This window comes from Chrysochloris asiatica, unplaced genomic scaffold (assembly GCF_000296735.1).
Source record: "Chrysochloris asiatica unplaced genomic scaffold, ChrAsi1.0 scaffold00008, whole genome shotgun sequence".
In the NCBI taxonomy this organism is placed as follows: domain Eukaryota; kingdom Metazoa; phylum Chordata; class Mammalia; order Afrosoricida; family Chrysochloridae; genus Chrysochloris; species Chrysochloris asiatica.
Window position 1 is genome coordinate 16,313,975 of NW_006408526.1, and position 17,547 is coordinate 16,331,521.

Here is a 17,547-nt window from a genome sequence, read left to right on the forward strand (position 1 = left end):
TTATGCTGGGGTTTTACAGATTGCTTTGAATTGGTCCTGCCCAGGGAGCTTGGGCAGCGGATTGCAAGGGCAATAGCTGGAAATTCCAAGCTGCTACCCGGAAGAAAGGAGAGGCGCCCTGCCCCCGCTCAGACCCATAGCCTCAGAACCCCACACAGGTGCACGAGTCGCTTGTGGTCAGAACCTATTCATAAGCTGCACTGACACGAGGGGTTCATCTGGGAAACTTTTGGATCCATGGGTCCGCAGGTGACATCATAAATTGCCACCAAGCTCCCTCTCTCTGTACAGTGGGAAAACTGTCCTGCCTGATGCCCAGGCTGAGAAATGACGATGGGACAGGGAGAGAAAGAGGGAGAAATGTGTAGTCTCCCGCATCTCTTTTTTTTTGTGTGTGTGTGTGTGTGTGCTGAAAGCGCCGTTTTCTGAGCCAGGCTGGTTTTAGCCCCACCCTCTAAACTCTGCTGGGGCGGGGTAGTCGCCGAGGGAGGGAGTCCAGTCTCCAGATTCCTAAGTCGCCTGTATTTTCCTTAATATTGTGATTTTTTTCACTTGCAAGTGCGGGAAACTGACGTCCTGGATCTTATGATAGATCCGGAGCTCTGGAGTTGTTCTATTAACACTTCCTTCGTGAGAATCCCCTCCCTTCTCACCGAAGCATGCCCCACCTGGTTTTCGCACTGCTATAGCCCCCATGTCTTTTAATTTATTGACTGCTGCTTCCATGGGCATTGATTGTGGATCCAAGTAAAGTGAAATCCTTAACAACTTCAATCTTTTCCCCATTTATCATGATGCTGTTTACTGCTCCAGTTGTGAGGAGTTTTGTTTTCTTTAATCCAGGTGCAATCCATACTGTATGTTGTAGTCTTTGGTCTTTGTAAGTACTTCAAGTTCTCTTCACTTTCAACATGCAAGGTTGTGTCATCTACATACTGCAGTGTGTTAATGAACCTTCCTCCAGTCCTGACACTGCATTCTTCTTCATATAGTTCAGTTTCTTAGATGATATGCTCAGCATACAGATTGAATAAGTATGGTGAAAAGATACACCTTTCCTGATTTTAAACCACTTAGTATCCCCTTGCTCTGTTCTAATGATTGTTTCTTGATTTATGTACAAGTTCTGCATGAGTACAATTAAGTGTTCTGGAATCCTCATATCAATTGCAGGTTAATGCACTGGACTGCAAGGTTTGTTTGAACCACAAGATCGGCAGTTCAAGCACACCAGACGATCCTTGGAAATGCTATACAGGGTCACTATGAGTCAGAACAGACTTAACGGCACCTAACAACAACATACTCACATAACATACATATATGTTGTTAGGTGCTGTCGAGATGGTACTGACTCGTAGCAGTATGTACAACAGAATGAAGCACTGCCCGGTATATAGCACTGCAAGTTAAGGTTGGCAGTTCAAACTCACCAAACACGCCTCAGAAACCTATAGAGGGTTGCTATAAGTTGGCACCGACTCCGCGGCATATCCACTATAAGGAGCCCTGGTGGTGCAGTACATTAAGTGTTGGGAAAATGTAATGCCAATTATGTGACCAGGAGCTCTGGTAGTGCAGTGGGTTATGCATTGGGCCACTTATCTTAAGGCCAGCAGTTGAAATCTAACAGCTTTTGGGAAAAAGAGGCTTTCTGTTCCCATAAAGATTTACAGTATCAGAAACCTTATACAGAGTTGCTATGAGTCTGAACTGACTCCACAGCACAAAACCACCACATGATACCCATTCTTGTACTTATGAAACTATTCTATGAAGTTGTTCTTACAATAGTAACTTGAATAAATACAAAAAAAAGACAGATGTGCTTATATCAGGAAAACATGCTAGTATTCACCTGTGAAAACTGTGCAATTCGCTCGTTCACATCAGGTAACATCCATGTATCCTCACCCCGAAGTCGCTTAAGTTCTTTACGTCTTTCTCCTTTTTCAAAATCAGCTTTAGCCTAAACATGGGGAAAGATAATTAACAACTCATTCAAACGCTTTCCACAGAAAAAAGAAAACAAAAAGTTAAACTTTTTTTATAGTAAGTACTGTCTGATAAATGAATTTTTTATCCCTTACCATGAATTTACTTTTGCCAAAGAACAGAAAAGATTTTTTTTTTTTCATCCTTTCCTTCCAAAATACCAATCTCTACTGAACTGTACCACCAATCAGGGACAGAACGCCCTGGGGCCCATAACAGATCCTCACATCTCCCTAAACACATACCCTCAAATATGGTTGAAAGTCCTCTTCCCTCCACCATTCAATTCCACTGCTACTGCCTTAGACTTGGTAAAGGAGACTGATCTGCACACCTTCGATCTCCAGCTCTCATGGCCCTCTCCGCTTCCCAGTCCTGTAAAAACTGCATCACCTTTATAAAGCCCAAGTACTCATACTGCTGATGTTAATTATCCTTCAACAATTGTCACCTAAAGAAAACCTTTCCCAGGAGGTTTTTCCTCCCTTCTCATTATGGTTCTTCTCAAATTCTACGCATATCGCTACTATAATATTGTCACAGCTATATTCTAAATTTCTCTTTATTTCCCTATGTATGTTTTAAGTAAGGCTCTATAGCTCTCATCTCTATTTCCCCAAGAAGTCTTCACACAGAAGTGCTTCAATGAATGTTTGCTGAAATAAAAGCTGAATGATATAAACTATCTAATAGGGTATTCATCACAGCATTATTTACAGTAGTAAAAAAATAAAAACATTGTATTGATCAACCACAGAATAAGAATAAATACAAGAGGACTTCAAAAATTCCCTGGAAATTTTTAATGTAAATATAATGAACTTTTTGAAGTCTCCTCGTATAATATGAAATATCTATGACATTAAATAATATGAAGCCCTAAAACACGAGTATTCAGAGGATATTTAATGCATGGGAAAATATTTACAATAGAAATGGCAAAAGCAGACTAGAACCACATTTGGGTATGATGCTAATTTGTTAAGAGTATAAGGATTTGAATTTGTGCGTGGACATATTAAAAAAAAAGAAGAGGAAGACAGTAAAATATTAATGTTATCTCTGAAAGATGGATTTAAAACTTACCTGTCTTATTTACATCTCTGTATATTTGCTAATTTTCTATAATAAGAGGAAGAGTAAATTTGTCAAATCTCTTATTCTCTAAGTACAGTTGACCTGAACAACACAGGTCTGAAGTACACAGGTCTACTTATTATTGTATTTTAAAATGCTATGTGACACTATCATCTCCGCATGAGCAGCTCATCTCTCCATTAAACTAATTATTACAGTAAAAAGTGATTTCTCAAAGCTCTTACATTATTTTTCATCCTGTTTAGTAAAATATCATAAACCTTGAACAGCACCCTGGAACCCATTTAAAAAAAAAAATGTCCCTAGTGATGCTGGATGGGCTCCCAAGAAGCAGAGAAAAGTCATGACAATACAAGAAAAAACTGAATTGCTTGATGTGCACAGTAGACTGGCATATGCTGTTGCAGTTTCTTACCATTTCAAGATAAATGATGCCAGCATATTGACCACTGTACATAAAGAAAATTAAATTTGTTAAACTATCATTGGAGCTTTGCCAGCAGGTGTGAAAACCTTGCACTCTTTGTGAAATACGTTTATCTCATATTGAAAATGCAGTCTGTTTGTGAATGCAGTATCTAATACATATAACATACAAAATCTGTCTTCATTGACTATGTTATGCGTAAAGCTTCTGCTTAACAGTAGGCGTATTAGTAATTAAGTTTGGGAGGAATTAAAAGTTCTGTGTGGATTTTCGCCTGCATGCATGTTGGTGTCCCTAACCCACACGTTGTTCAAGGATTAACTGCATATGTGCATAAATATGCTCACACACTTCCACACACATAGCTGTTACCTCTCTGGCCCTCAGATGTCTCATCTGTGAAATGATCTCTACTGGTGAGATCAATTATGTGGCTGCCCTATTTTAAAAACATCTTAAAAAAATAAACTACCAAATACATTCTGCGGGAAAAAAAGGGAGTACTACACTATTCTCGTCTTCAACAACAAAACTAGAAATAAGGAAGGTAGACCCAAACAGAGGATTCTGAAGTATCAAAAGGCAGAGAAAGGGGGTTATGAAGACATACTCAACTCCAAAAAGAGCTTCACCAAAAGCTTCATGTTTTCATTCTTGAATTAACAGGCATAAATACTTCCCAAACGATTACATGAATAACAGGTATCTTTACATCATTATTACTAATTTAAAATCTTAAAATGTAAAAGCAGCAACACAAATGACTGATTCTGTCCTTAGAGAAGTTTTTAACCACCATTAAATGTGTATATTTCATGCAAGCGAAATCAGTGGAGTAAGGGAACAGCTCCACCATGGTGTCGCCTAGACAACCCTGCATGTATGCACACAGGCCATACAGACAAGGCAAAATCAAACTTAACACCACCTAAGTCTTACTAGAACAGTCCTCATAGAACAAGAGCACGGGAGGCTGCTGAAGAGTTGCTACTAAGTCATTTCCCACTTGTCTCTGTATCTTCTTAGGCAGTGTCATGAAATTTCTCATCATCTCCCAGGTTACAGTGAGCTATGAAGCTTTCTGTCTAGCCCTCCTAAGGATATGCCTATAGGCTGTAAGACTGCTTAGCTGCAGGATTGACTCCTCAGTACAAGGCATCCTGCCATCCAAGTGCAGCCATCTGGTCCCTTTTGTTTTAATGCCATCCTATGAGTCAAGGGGCACAGAAAGCTGGCACACTGGTTACTGCAGGTTTTGCTGTCTATGTAAGAAATAAACTGAACCTAATAAGGATTCATTGTTTCTTTGCTTGCCGAATCCATCAGCCTTGCCTTGACAAGATTTTAAAACACATGACAGCTATAAAGATTAGAAGTCTGGAGAACTACTATATTCTTTCATTTTCTCCCTGACACCTTCCCAGGTTTTCCTATACAGCTTCAACATACATATGACTTTATCATTCATATGACCCTTATTAAACATTAACATTTGATTTGGAATCCAAAACTTCCTAAGAGTAAATTAACATTTGTTGTTGTTGTTGTTAAGTGCCATCAAGTTGATTCCGACCCATAGCAACCCTATATAGGGTTTCCAAGGAGCAAGAATTACTTTAAAATAAGATAGCATACTTAGCCAGTAAGAGAAATGAAGTCTTAAAATATGCTACAATATGGATACAGAGTGAAGACATTATGCTGAATGCAGTAAGTCAATCACAAAGAATTAATATTACATGGCCCCACTTATATAAAAAGACAAAAACAAGCCAATGTATAAAGATCAAAGTTTATTAGTGGTCACTGCGGGCAGGAGGGGAAAGCGCAGATTACTGATTATGGACCTTTGACTCTTGGTTTGTGGTGTTGGAAAAATAGCATTAAGGGCAGGATTGCACAACCAATTAATGCAATTGCTGTTTTGTACCTATAAAAAGCTGAAATGGTAAAAGTTGTGTGCAAATAGATTTACAACAATGACAAAGCTAAGAAAATAAAAATAATAGCTCTGAGGCTGCTTCTGAACATATCATGGGATTTGGTTCCTTGGTGTCAAGGTTTAGGACCAGGGGTTCATGGAAAAATCCCAGTTAAGTAGCGCCTGAGGTCTTAACAGCTTACAAGCGGCAGTGTACTATAATTGGTCTCTATTCAACTGCAGCAACAAAAGGAAGCATGAGAGTTAAGACTAGGAGGAAGATATGGAATGTGTGACTAATTATCTCCAACAAAAACTGCTTCCTTTGGCATGAAATCTTAAGAACTGCATGATACTCAGATATTATTTTGATCAACAATCCTATGAAAGAATCCTTATCAAAAAAGGGGAAATGCACAACAGAATTTTAAATTACCACAGACTTCAGGCTTTCTGGAGTTCTGGAGGCTAGATGAACCTCTGAAACTATTACCCTGAGATAATCCTTATATATTAAACCAAAAATATGAAAGGACTTTAAACAGGGGGAAAATGGAATTAAAAGATAATGGAATTTTTCTGCAAACTTTCTGATACCTCCTTATATTACCTGAAGTCTTAAAACCATAGAAAAGTTTAGCTTAACTAATAAAGAATGGGTTCCATGAACACTGTATTCTTTTAAGATCTGCTTCTTGAAAACTCTATACAGGCTCACTTTGAGTCAGAACTAACCGAACTGCCCTTAACAACAACAATGCAACAATGGCAACACAAAAGATGAGACAGAAAACTTAGGGGGCAGTGAGTTTATATTAACGGGGAAGGAACAACTCAGAATAGGAAAGTAAGAATGGCTGCACATCTCAAAGAATGTAATCACTGTCACTGGATTGGACATGGAGAAACTATTTACTTGGTATATGTTCTGCTGAGTATATTCCCAAAACCAAAATCAATAATATAGCAAATGTATGAAAACATATCATGATGTAAAAAATATGAGAAAAGATTCTTATACAGTGATGATTACTAATCAAATTTTTCCTTGGCTGGTGCAAACAAGAAACACAGCTGCTAACCCAAAGATAGGAGATTCAAGTCTACCCAGAGGTGTCCCATAGAATGGCACAGCCATTTACCTCTGAAAAATAAGACTTAAAAACCATGGTCCATTGGCATAACATAGTCTACAAAGACAAGGTATTTATATCCTACTTTGGTGAGTAGCAACTAGGATCGTAAAAGTTCATTAGCGACGGGCCATCTAAACGGGCCATCTAAGGTGCAACTATTGATCTCTCCATTTGCGGAAGAATGAAGAGTAATGGAAAAAGAAGATGTTTGGAATCAACTAGTCCAATGGACCAAAGGAACATGTGAACATCAGTCATCCTGAAAATAAGACCAGAAGAACTAGATGGTGCCGGGCTACCACTACCAACAGCTCTGAAAGGGATCATCACATTAGAAGGTCCCGGATAGAGTAGGAGAAAATGTAGAACAAAACTCAAAATTACTTTAAAAAAAAAAAAGAAGAAGAACACTGGGCTTACTGCTCAGAAACAGAAAGGTGGAACCCAAGACTATGGCCCTTAGCTACCCTTCAGGTCTAGAATGGAACTCTCTCTTGTGGTCCAATTTTCAGCTAATCAGTAGATAGTATATATAGCTGGGACAACAACACTAGAAAGGTATACTCACCATGGAATGGGCAACCATTCAAGATCGAAAGTGCAATACTTATATTTACCTAAGGGCAAAGTTGAAAAGAGATGGGAAGGGGGATAAAATGGAAATAAGAACCACAGGGAGAAAGTGGGATAACTGTTGTTACACGGAAGGGATTGCAGTCATTGAGATGAAACAAAGTGTATAATTTGTTGAATGCAAACTTCTACGCAACCCTTCAATTGACAATAAAAAGTTTCAAAACAAACCATATGGATAACATCTCTACTCTGACACACTTGGGATCACCATGTTAAAAATGAGTCTACAGCAACTGGTTTGGGGTCTATAGAGAGCAGTCTGGGTATAGCTGTCAAAATGATAAAAGTACATATTCTCTGACCCAGCAAATCCACTATCCAGGAATTTACTCAAATGTATATAGATACATATAGATATATATAACAATATGCATGAATAATCATTTATAAAGTTATTCATTTCATCAATGATGACAGTAAAAGAGCATCCATCAAAATACTCACATATGTGTAAATGAGTGAAGCCATGTGCAACTGAGGTACTACATAAGTGGTTAGTTAGTGAAGTTTCCCTTGAATTGAGGAAGACTGAAAAGAGCTTAAATGTAACTCAGTAGAAACAGTACATAAATTATGCTGTTTCTATAATATAGAATAATATAGTATAGAATATTATGCTGTTTCTATAATATAGAATATTATGCAGCTGTTTAAAAATGAAAAAAAGCTCTTTACTTCTATATGTACTGGTGCGAAGTTCAAAACAGTATGTAAAGTATGTTATGAGTAATATAAAAAGTAGGAAAAGGTGCAAATAACCATTATAAAAAGATTTGCCTGAATATGCATACAAAATAAAATATAATATTCCAGGAAGGGTAGACAAGAAATTGACAGCATTGATTACTTTCATGAAAAATTAATAAGTAGTGGAAGTCGGAAATGGAAGAAACTTTTCATTGCTTATTCTTTTTTGTTTTTGAAGTTTGAACTTCTATATGTGAATTTACATAAAATATAGCATTTTATTCCATATATTCAAAAAGTTATTACATTCACAAAATAGTACAGAATTAAGGAAAATTTCTATATTATCACTTATAAAAATATAATATTAATAGTTAGAAACATGATTCTCACATTAATACATAGCGAGCAGATGTTATGTTATCTCATTAGTGACAGAACCAGCAAGATGGCAAAGCTAATTTAAAAAGATACAAAAAATTTATCTACATATGTTGTCATTAAGGGTCGACAAGTCAGTTTCAACTCATGGCAACTATGCATAGAGTTTCCTAAGAGTGGTTGGTGGGTTTGAACCATTGACCTTGCAGTCAGTAGTCCAGTGATTATCCTACAGCACTGCATCAGGACTCCTAACTACGACAGTGAGTTATATTACAGCACCCGTCCACGTTCACTGCTGGTGACAACATTGAGCGTGCAAATGAGATGATTACGTCGAATAGACGAGTGACAGTGAATCATGCAGCAAATCATCCAGCCATGGTTTTGCCTATAAAATAATGTTTGACAGACTTGGGTTTAAAAAAGTTTGTGTGCGATGGGTACCAAAACAACTCACAGAAGAGCATAAACAGAAGCATTGGGACATCTGCAAACAAAATTTGGGCCAATACTGAAAGAAAAGTAAAAGTTTCTTTAAAAAATCATTACTACTTGCCCTACACCTATGGATGCAGTAGCTCAAAAAAGGGAACAAATCATTAAAGCAAGGATCATTCCCACCACCTCCATACACAGAGTAGACAGGGATGGACAACTTGAACATTGGCTACCCAAAATGGGGGGGGGGGTTACAAAGGCAAGAAATGACTGGCTTACAAGCTTTCAAGAGGGAGCAGAGGCTGTGGAGGAAGGTAGAATCTCCACTGAGCCATATCCAATCTGTCTGGATAGGGCTGATAAAAGGAGACCCAGATAGGTCACTTGTGATACAATAGTGAATAATTGTTATCAGGACTGACTGTGAGGGTTGGAAATGTAAAGGTAGATGTTTTGTAGCAAATGGAGGGGAGTGATTGACTTTTCAGTCTAGGAGCAGAGGTCCCTGGGACCATCAAGGGAGAAGAGAGGAGAGCGAGACCCTACCCAGAGAAGCAGTGATGTCTGAGATGGAAGCAGAGACAATGACATGGAGAGATGGAGCAGCTGGGGACTTTAGACCCAGAGAGAGAGAGAAGGGCTGTGTGCTGACAACCGGGGGCAGGCTTGCAGGGTATATACCCTTTGATTGGTTGATGATGCATGGAGGGGATTGTAACCATGGCAATGAAACGATATACGATAGGATGAATGTAAAGCTAATGGTCTCCCATGTAAACTATCACATTAATTCACAATAAAACACTTAAAAAAAAAATCATTACTAATGACAAGACATGGATTTATCACTAAGAGCCTGAGAGTAAACAGCAGAGTATGGAATGGAAACATGCTCAATCACTGACCAAGAACAAGGTTCAAAAGTCAACCATCAGCTGGAAAATTGATGCCTACAGTTTTCTGGCATTCTCAAGGAAGGGGCCAGTATTGGAACACTATCAGGAAAAAGGTTCAACAATAAACAGTGCTCACTGAAGTGAGAGGCTCACTAAAAAGCTGAAGCCTAAACTTTGGATTAAATGCAGAGGATTGCTGTCCAAGGGCATTGTGATCTTATATGACAATACATGTTTATACACCTCTACCCACACTATTGACGCTCTGCTTTTTGCTAAAGCATCTTCCTTATCTTGCTCCATCAGACTTTTACCTGTTTGGTCCACTGAAAGCAGCCATGTGAGGGCAAAGACTCATCTCTGCTGATGACGTGAAGACAGCAGTTCATTTGTGTCTCACAGCTCAGCCTAAAACATTTTTTAGTAAGGGAATAAGAAAGCTACTTGACAGATGAACAAAGTGTATTGAAAAGCAAGGAGATTATGTTGAAAAATGATGTATTTGTCTTATCTAAAAGTTGATGAAAATAAATTCTACAGCCAGAATGTGGATAATTTTTCACTCATACTCGTATGTATGCTGTTGTTAAAGGCTATGGGGTTAAGAAATACAAGCCAGGACACAAGCAGATATAGGCACACCAATGATCATCACAGCATTATTCACAATAGCAAAAAATACAGACAGCCTAAGTGTCTATCAATGGAAAACCAGATAAACTTTGGTACGTAGGCACATTGGAATATTATGCAACGTTGAAGAATAATGATGAATCTGTGAAACACTTTATAACATGGATGAACCTGGAGTATTCATGCATTGATGAGATCATAGTATAAAAACTTAAGAAAAGGTTTTCATACTAAAATAAAATTTATTTGATGGTTATCAAGGGTCAGAGGGAAGAGAGAGTAATTCACTGGCTAGAGGGTAAACACAGTAGCTTGGGTGGTGAGGAGGACAATATACAAGAGGGAGGGTGGCAGAAGAAGGATGAAGCTAGATTAATACATGAGGAGGAATGCATGGATTATAGGGGATAGAGGTAAATAATTATATATATAACCTTGGAACAACAGTGTTCTGTGCATAGATACTTGAATTGAACCATGGACTGAATGGGTAAGGGAGGAAGAGTGGGATATATATTTAAATATATATTAATTATATATCCTCAAGTATATGAGTTTGAAAGATTCCTTGTACATGAGCATCAACCTTTCCTGAAAACACAACCATGAGTGCGGTGGAGTACACAGTGGGCAAAATGAGGAAAACTTTCTAGATATTATCAAACATCTTAAGACAATGACTTACTGTGCCTGGGGACTCAGGACCATAGTCTTAGAGCACACCATGATCAATTGGTATATCATAGACAAAGGCAATTTTCTACTTGGCTGAGTGGCATCTGATAGCTAGAAAGCTCATGAGCAGTCATCTACCGTACAACTATTGGTCTCTCTGTGTGTGGAAGAAAGAAGAAACGATAAGAAATGAAGAGGCTTGAAATCAATTAGTCCAGTGGACTAACAGAACTTGTGAACATCAGTCTCCCTGACGCTGAGACCAGAAGAACTAAATGGTGTGCAGCTACTACTACCAACTGCTCTGGAAGAGATCACATTCGAAGGTCCCAGATAGAATGTGAGAAAATGTGTAACAAAATTCAAACTTATTTAATTAAAAAAAAAAAAGACCATGTTTACTGATCAGAAAGAGACTGGCTGAACCTGAGACTATGGCCCTTCACCACTCTTCAGTCCTGGAAAGGAATTTACCCTTATGGGCCAATTTTCCCTACATAGGTATATAGGGAAGAAGCTCTGGTAGCGTAGTGGTTACGAATCGGGCTGCTAATCTCATGGTCAGCAGTTCGAAACTACCAGCTGTTCTGCGGGAGAAAGATGAGGCTTTCTGCTCCCGTAAAAATTTAAGCCTTGGAAACCCTGTACAGGGTGGCTATGAGTCGGAACCGACTCCACCGCACATAACAACAACAACAGATAAATAGGGAGGACAACAACACTAGAAAGGTATGGTCAATCATTCAAAAGCAAAAGGGCAACATTTTCCTAAGGACAAATTTGAGAAGGGATAGGACGGTGGGTGGAATGCAAACAGGAACCACAGGAAGAAAGTGGGATAACTTGTTACATGAGGGGATTGTAATCATTGAGATGAAACATGGTACATGATTTGTTGAATGTACAGCCAATGATCCTGTCTGTAAACCTTAAGTCAATTCACAATAAAAAGTTCAAATAATAATCATTAAATAAATGATGTGGAGTTTGTTCTGACTCATAGCAACCCTATACAGGGTTTCAAAGGCTTTAAATCTTTGCGGGAGCAGAAAGTCTCATGCTTTTCCTGTGGAGTAGCTGGTGAACTCGAACCGCAAACCTTGTGGTTTGTAGTCCAGTACTTATCCTACAGTGCCATCTCACTCCTCTACCTACATGTTGTTGTTAAGTGCCGTCAAGTCAGTTCCAACTCATAACAACCATGTACAGAGTTTCCAAAGAGCAGCTGGTGGGTATGAACCGCCAACCTTGCAATTACGAGCTCAGTGCTCATCCTACAGCAACTCACCAGGACGACTAACTACACACTAACATATGGTGGTGGTGGTGGTAGTGATGTGCCATTGAGTCAGTTCTAACTCATGGCTACCGTGTAGGATTTCCAAGGCTGTAAATCTTTACAGATACAGAAAGCCTCAGGTTTCTCCCACAGAGCAGCTAGTAGATTTGAACTGCTGACCTTGCGGCTAGCAGCCCAACTTACTCCACTTCCAGTGCTCCTTATACCTAGGTATATTGTTGTTGTTAAATGCTGTGGTGTCAGTTCAGACTTACAGTGAGCCTGTATAGAACTTTTGAGGAACAGCTGGTGGGTTTGAACCACCAACCTTGTGGTTTGAAGTCCAATGCTTATCCTACAGTGCCACACAAGGAGTCCTAGGCATTGCCTATTAGACAACCTTAGTATAAATTAAAGGGGGGCAGGGAATAGTCTTTTTTTTTTTTTTTTACCTTATTTACAAGTTTGGAATCTTTTTTTCTTCAAATATCAAGAGCACACTGGAAGTTTTCTTCTTCCAACATTTGTGAATGAGAATCATTTTTATTATACACCAGCAAAAGTAAGAAAATCCCACAAATGTAAACGAATTACAACAAAATAATTTTTTTAAACCACTTAAGGTAATTCTAATATGAATGTTGCAAACAAATGTCAGTTCTTAAGGCAATTCTCATCTGCACACAAATGAGTAGGTAATTTTCAAAGTTTCTTTTCAACAATGCAATCTAACAGGTTGCTATCCAGTTGTCATATCAGAACTGCTGAGTTACTACCTATTCTTACAAAAATAAATCCTTCTCTTTTACTTGACAACAATATTCAACAAGTTTCAGCAAAATCTCAAAAAACATTAATATTTAAATATCAATGAGTAAACTCTTTTCACAAGGAGCCCTGGTAGCATAATGGGTTACAAGCTGGGCTGTTAACCAAAAGTCAGCACTTTGAAACTACCAGCCGTCAAGTTGATTCCGACCCATAGCGACCCTGTATAGGGTTTCCAAGGAGCAGCTGGTGAGCTTGAACCGTCAACCTTGCAGTTCAAACAGCTTTGCAATATGGTGCATTAACCCACAGCGCCACACCAGGACTCCACAGAAAAGATGAGGCTTTCTTTTCTGTTCCCGTGAAGATTTACAGCCTTGGGAACTGTACACATAGTCTCAATGAATTGCAACCTACTTCATGGCACACCACCACCCACCACCTCGCCACAGCACACAACCTCCAAACGGCTTGAAAAGATCAGAGTCAAAGATGAAAAATGTTTCCTATTCATACACCTTACATATGTTTATGTCAGGGAGCAAGACCAACCTTTCACGTGTGCAAGAGTCTGCTTACTCTTCCACTTTAAAATCGGGCTGTAGTCATTATCTCCTCCCCTTCCGATATCCTTTACCTTTTCTTCTATGCTGACTCCTCATTTGCATTTAAACAATTTAAAACTTCTTTCATAAAACAAACAAAACTTTGTCTTCTTACTTGTACTCTACGTTGTTCACCTACTACACGTTTTCTAAATCATTACCAAATATCCTGAACAGCTTGTTAGATAATTCAATACAGTATACCTCCTCCACTCTTGTTACCTCTATGCAGCTCAATTTTAATGAGTTTCTCAATCTTTTTCCAGGGACTAAGTTTTCTGGGGTTTTAGTATCAATCCTTGTTTGGATCTGTAAGGGCTTACATTAAGTCTGAAATTGACACCAAGACAAGAGACTGAAATAGTCAAATACAGTCCTCAAACACAGTCTAAACTATGTTTTTTATATGTGATCCTCAAAATGAAAATGGTTTCAAGATTCCTAACAAATACAACAGGAGCAAGAACTAAGTCAGTAAGACACTGTAGCAGACTTGCTACGACTGTGCAATCGAGGAGACAAAAAAAATCAAGAAGTGATGATTTAAAAGGTAAGAAAACTAAGAGGAAGAGGAGCAGATATCCCTGAGCGGGGGATGAACAATAACAGCAAAGGAGCCAGCCAGAGCCTCCAGAAGGAGGGAGATACTTAAGACTTTGGGTGTATCCCAAAGGAAGATCCCATCCAGATAAGATGAGTTGCTTAAGAGTGTGCAGGGGTCAAGGAAGCAGAAGGCCTAGCTTTCGGGAACTCTCCACTCCCATAACTTTAAAGAAATCCCAAAAGCCTCAAAATAGAGGTACCTGGCGCAACACTTCGGCCCTGGCAATCCGGGTTTGTTCTTTACGCTCTTCTATACTTCTCTCACTTTCAAATCTGCCACTGGCAGCCGCCATAGTTGTAGTCGTCGTAAAGCTAGGAAGCCGTCAGGAAATCCAAGTTTACGACAGTCGTAAATTAGTAAACAAACCAAGATCTCCAACTACGGAAAGTGGAAGAGTTTCATCTGTAGAACATGCGCAGCTCTGAGATCGCTTAAAGAACCCGTAATGATACGTAATGATATCAGTTCCAGGTGTTACAGGAGACCTAAGAATAACTGAAACGTCACCCTCCACTAGTGTATTGGACTCCCTAGAAGTTTTAGTGTCAATATACGTTTGTTAAGAGCTTTGTATTATACTGTCGACTGTCTTGGGTTTCCGCTAAAATCGCCAGCCAAAATCAGAATCTCACAAAGGTTAATTTAAGTCAATGCCTTTCCACGTTTAACACAAAAATACTCTTCTTTCCAAAAGAGATTCCCAGTGCTGGGGGATTAAGATGAACGAGGCTAGCGAGGAAAGCAGAAATTAGCTGGAAGGGCAAAATTGCTTTAAAGATTCAGTGCTTTGCTTAGGGGGATTTTTTTTATTTTTTTAAGATACGTAATAGTGGTGTGAATTTTGCATTGTACTTACCCTTGTGCTTACTTTAGTTTTTATTAGTTTTACATTTTATATATATATTTACTTTTGTCCCATCTTACGTGTTCATAGTTACCTCTTCAAGTGTGTTTCCTTACTATGTGTAATTATCTAACTGTGGGGTTTTGTTTTGTTTGTCTCTCCCAAACATAAAAAATTTCAGTTTCATTGTGACGCACTGATCAAGTGATTTGAGAATACAAAACACTTCAGCTTACATTTGTAATTATATAAAGAAGTTTGGAGAATATAAACTAGATACCTTAAAGACACTAAATATAATATAAGCCATATTGAGGAAAATATGATTTATTTTCAGGTTTCATGAAATCGAATTTATGTTTGCAAGAAGGTTTCCTTAGAGTTTCTACTTTACCATTCTATGAAAACCTTAACCTTAAGCATGTAATGTTTACTTATTTGATATACAAAATACAGATAGAACTTACTCATTTTATTTTTTCTATAGAAGATTGAATTTTAGTTTGACCTTGTAATGTTTCACTTACTGACCATGACATACTGAAGCTGTCATATTTCATTCAACCAGCATTAAAGTCTTTTCAGATTCTTCTAGAATTCAGAAAACCATCCCTTTTCCCCCTGCACCAATTATGGTGCAAATAAAAATAAATGGTGATTATTGAAGAAACATGTGTAAAGTTACATGGAAAAAAAACCTTAAAATCCTGTTTAAGGTATAAAAGAAGAGTAGAATAAACAGAGAGGTATATTATTTGGTTTAAGAAAAAGACTCAATACCACATATCAATTATCCATAAATTAATTTGTAAGTATAATGCAATACCAATAAAATCAACAACAAAAATGTTAGGGTAGGAAAGTAGACAAGATGACATGAGGTTGTTGTTACGTGCTATTGAGTCGGTTCCAACTCATAGCAACCCTGTATAGGGTGTCCAAGGAGCCGCTGGTGAGATTGAACCGCCGACCTTGCAATTCAAACCAACCTTGCAGTCCAGTGCATTAACCCACAGGGCCACACCAGGACTCCATGATATCGGGAAGAGGAAAGCAAAAGGCAAGTTATTTTGGTTGTGTTTGCAGGATAATGTTCTGGACCACAAGGTCAGTTTGAGCTGCAAGATCAGATGTTCAAACCTACCAGACACTCCTCAGAAATCCTATACAGGGTCTCTATGACAGCACTTAACAATAACAACAACTAGAAACCCAACCTTGTGATGTAATCAAAGAATTAGGAACCTGGAGGTAGTTGGTGTAGGATTAGAGATATTCATATTATGGAAGTATTTCTTAAATGAAAAACAAGAAATAAAGCTACTATACCAATGGGAATCCAACTGTAAAATTCTAATGTGTTCTGCACAGTTTCTTTACAAAGTGACTCTACCAATTAACACTCTCATGAACAGTGTACGACAGAATTTATTCCCCAAACCTCTACTGATATTGTGTCCAGTCTTTAAAGTTTTCACTAAATGTATGGATCAAATTAAGATGATATAGCACTATTATTTCACTTTGTATTTTCCTAATTACTTTTGAGGTTAGGTACTTTTCCATATATTCATTTGCTAGATATATTTTATTAATTGCCTATTCGAGTTTATTTTTATAATCAGGCCTTTCAAAAATGGGGAAAATGTAATATATAAACTACAGGGCAAACGTGTCCTGTATTTGTTAGGTTAGACAAGACTGTCACTGTCGTAGTTGTGCCGTCAAGTCGGTTCCAACCCATAGTAACCCTGTACAGGGTTTCCAAAGAGCAGCTGATGGGTTTGAACTGCCAACCTTTCAATTAGCAATCCAGTGTTGATCCTACAGCACCACACCAGGATAACAAAAAAAAGAAAGGAAAAAATTCCTCAACCTCCACAATTTTCCCTGTTACTCACATCTTTAATTCCTGTGAAACATTTGACAATTGATGAATCAATATTTTCTAATCTATGATCTGAAGTTTACATTGGGGTTCATCATCCTTTGTGTTGTACACTCTTATGAATTTTGACAAATGCATAATGTCACAGATTCACCATTGTAAGTATCTACAGAATAGTCATTGATCTAAAAATGAACTCTGCTCCACCTCTTCAACTCTCTTTTCCCTGAACCCTGGCAACTACTGATATGTTTACTGTCTCTGTAGTTTTGCCTTTTCTAGAATGTCATATAATTGGAATCATATAGTACATGGTGGGTGTGTGCCACCAAGTGATTCCGACTCATAGTGACCCTGCATAGGGTTTCCAAGGCTTTAAATCTTTACGGGAGCAGAAAGCCTCCTCTTTTCCTGGTAGATCTGAACTTCTGACCTTGTAGTTAGCTGCCCAGATCATAATCCTTGTCTTTTCTTAGCTTGACAGATAATTTATTTTGATTGTTGAGTGATATTCCATTAGGGATGTACCACAGTTTACTTATCCATTCACTTACTGAAGTATGTGTTGGTTACTTCCAAGTTTTGGCAGTTAGGAAAGCTGCTATAAAACATTCACGTGCAAAATTTTGTGTA

General features: G+C 38.2%; 1 protein-coding gene across 1 annotated transcript in view; it reads right to left on the reverse strand.

Moving 5' to 3' along the window:
- CWF19L2 (CWF19-like 2, cell cycle control (S. pombe)) overlaps positions 1-14,474 on the reverse strand; it is a 118,594-nt gene extending 104,120 nt beyond the window's left edge. The window contains exons 1-2 of the mRNA XM_006833957.1: positions 14,382-14,474; positions 1,859-1,969 (exon numbers count right to left, since the gene is read on the reverse strand). Of these exons, the coding sequence (XP_006834020.1) occupies positions 1,859-1,969; positions 14,382-14,474 (204 nt within the window). The remainder of the gene's footprint in view (positions 1-1,858; positions 1,970-14,381) is intronic.
- Between the last annotated feature and the right edge of the window lie 3,073 nt (positions 14,475-17,547).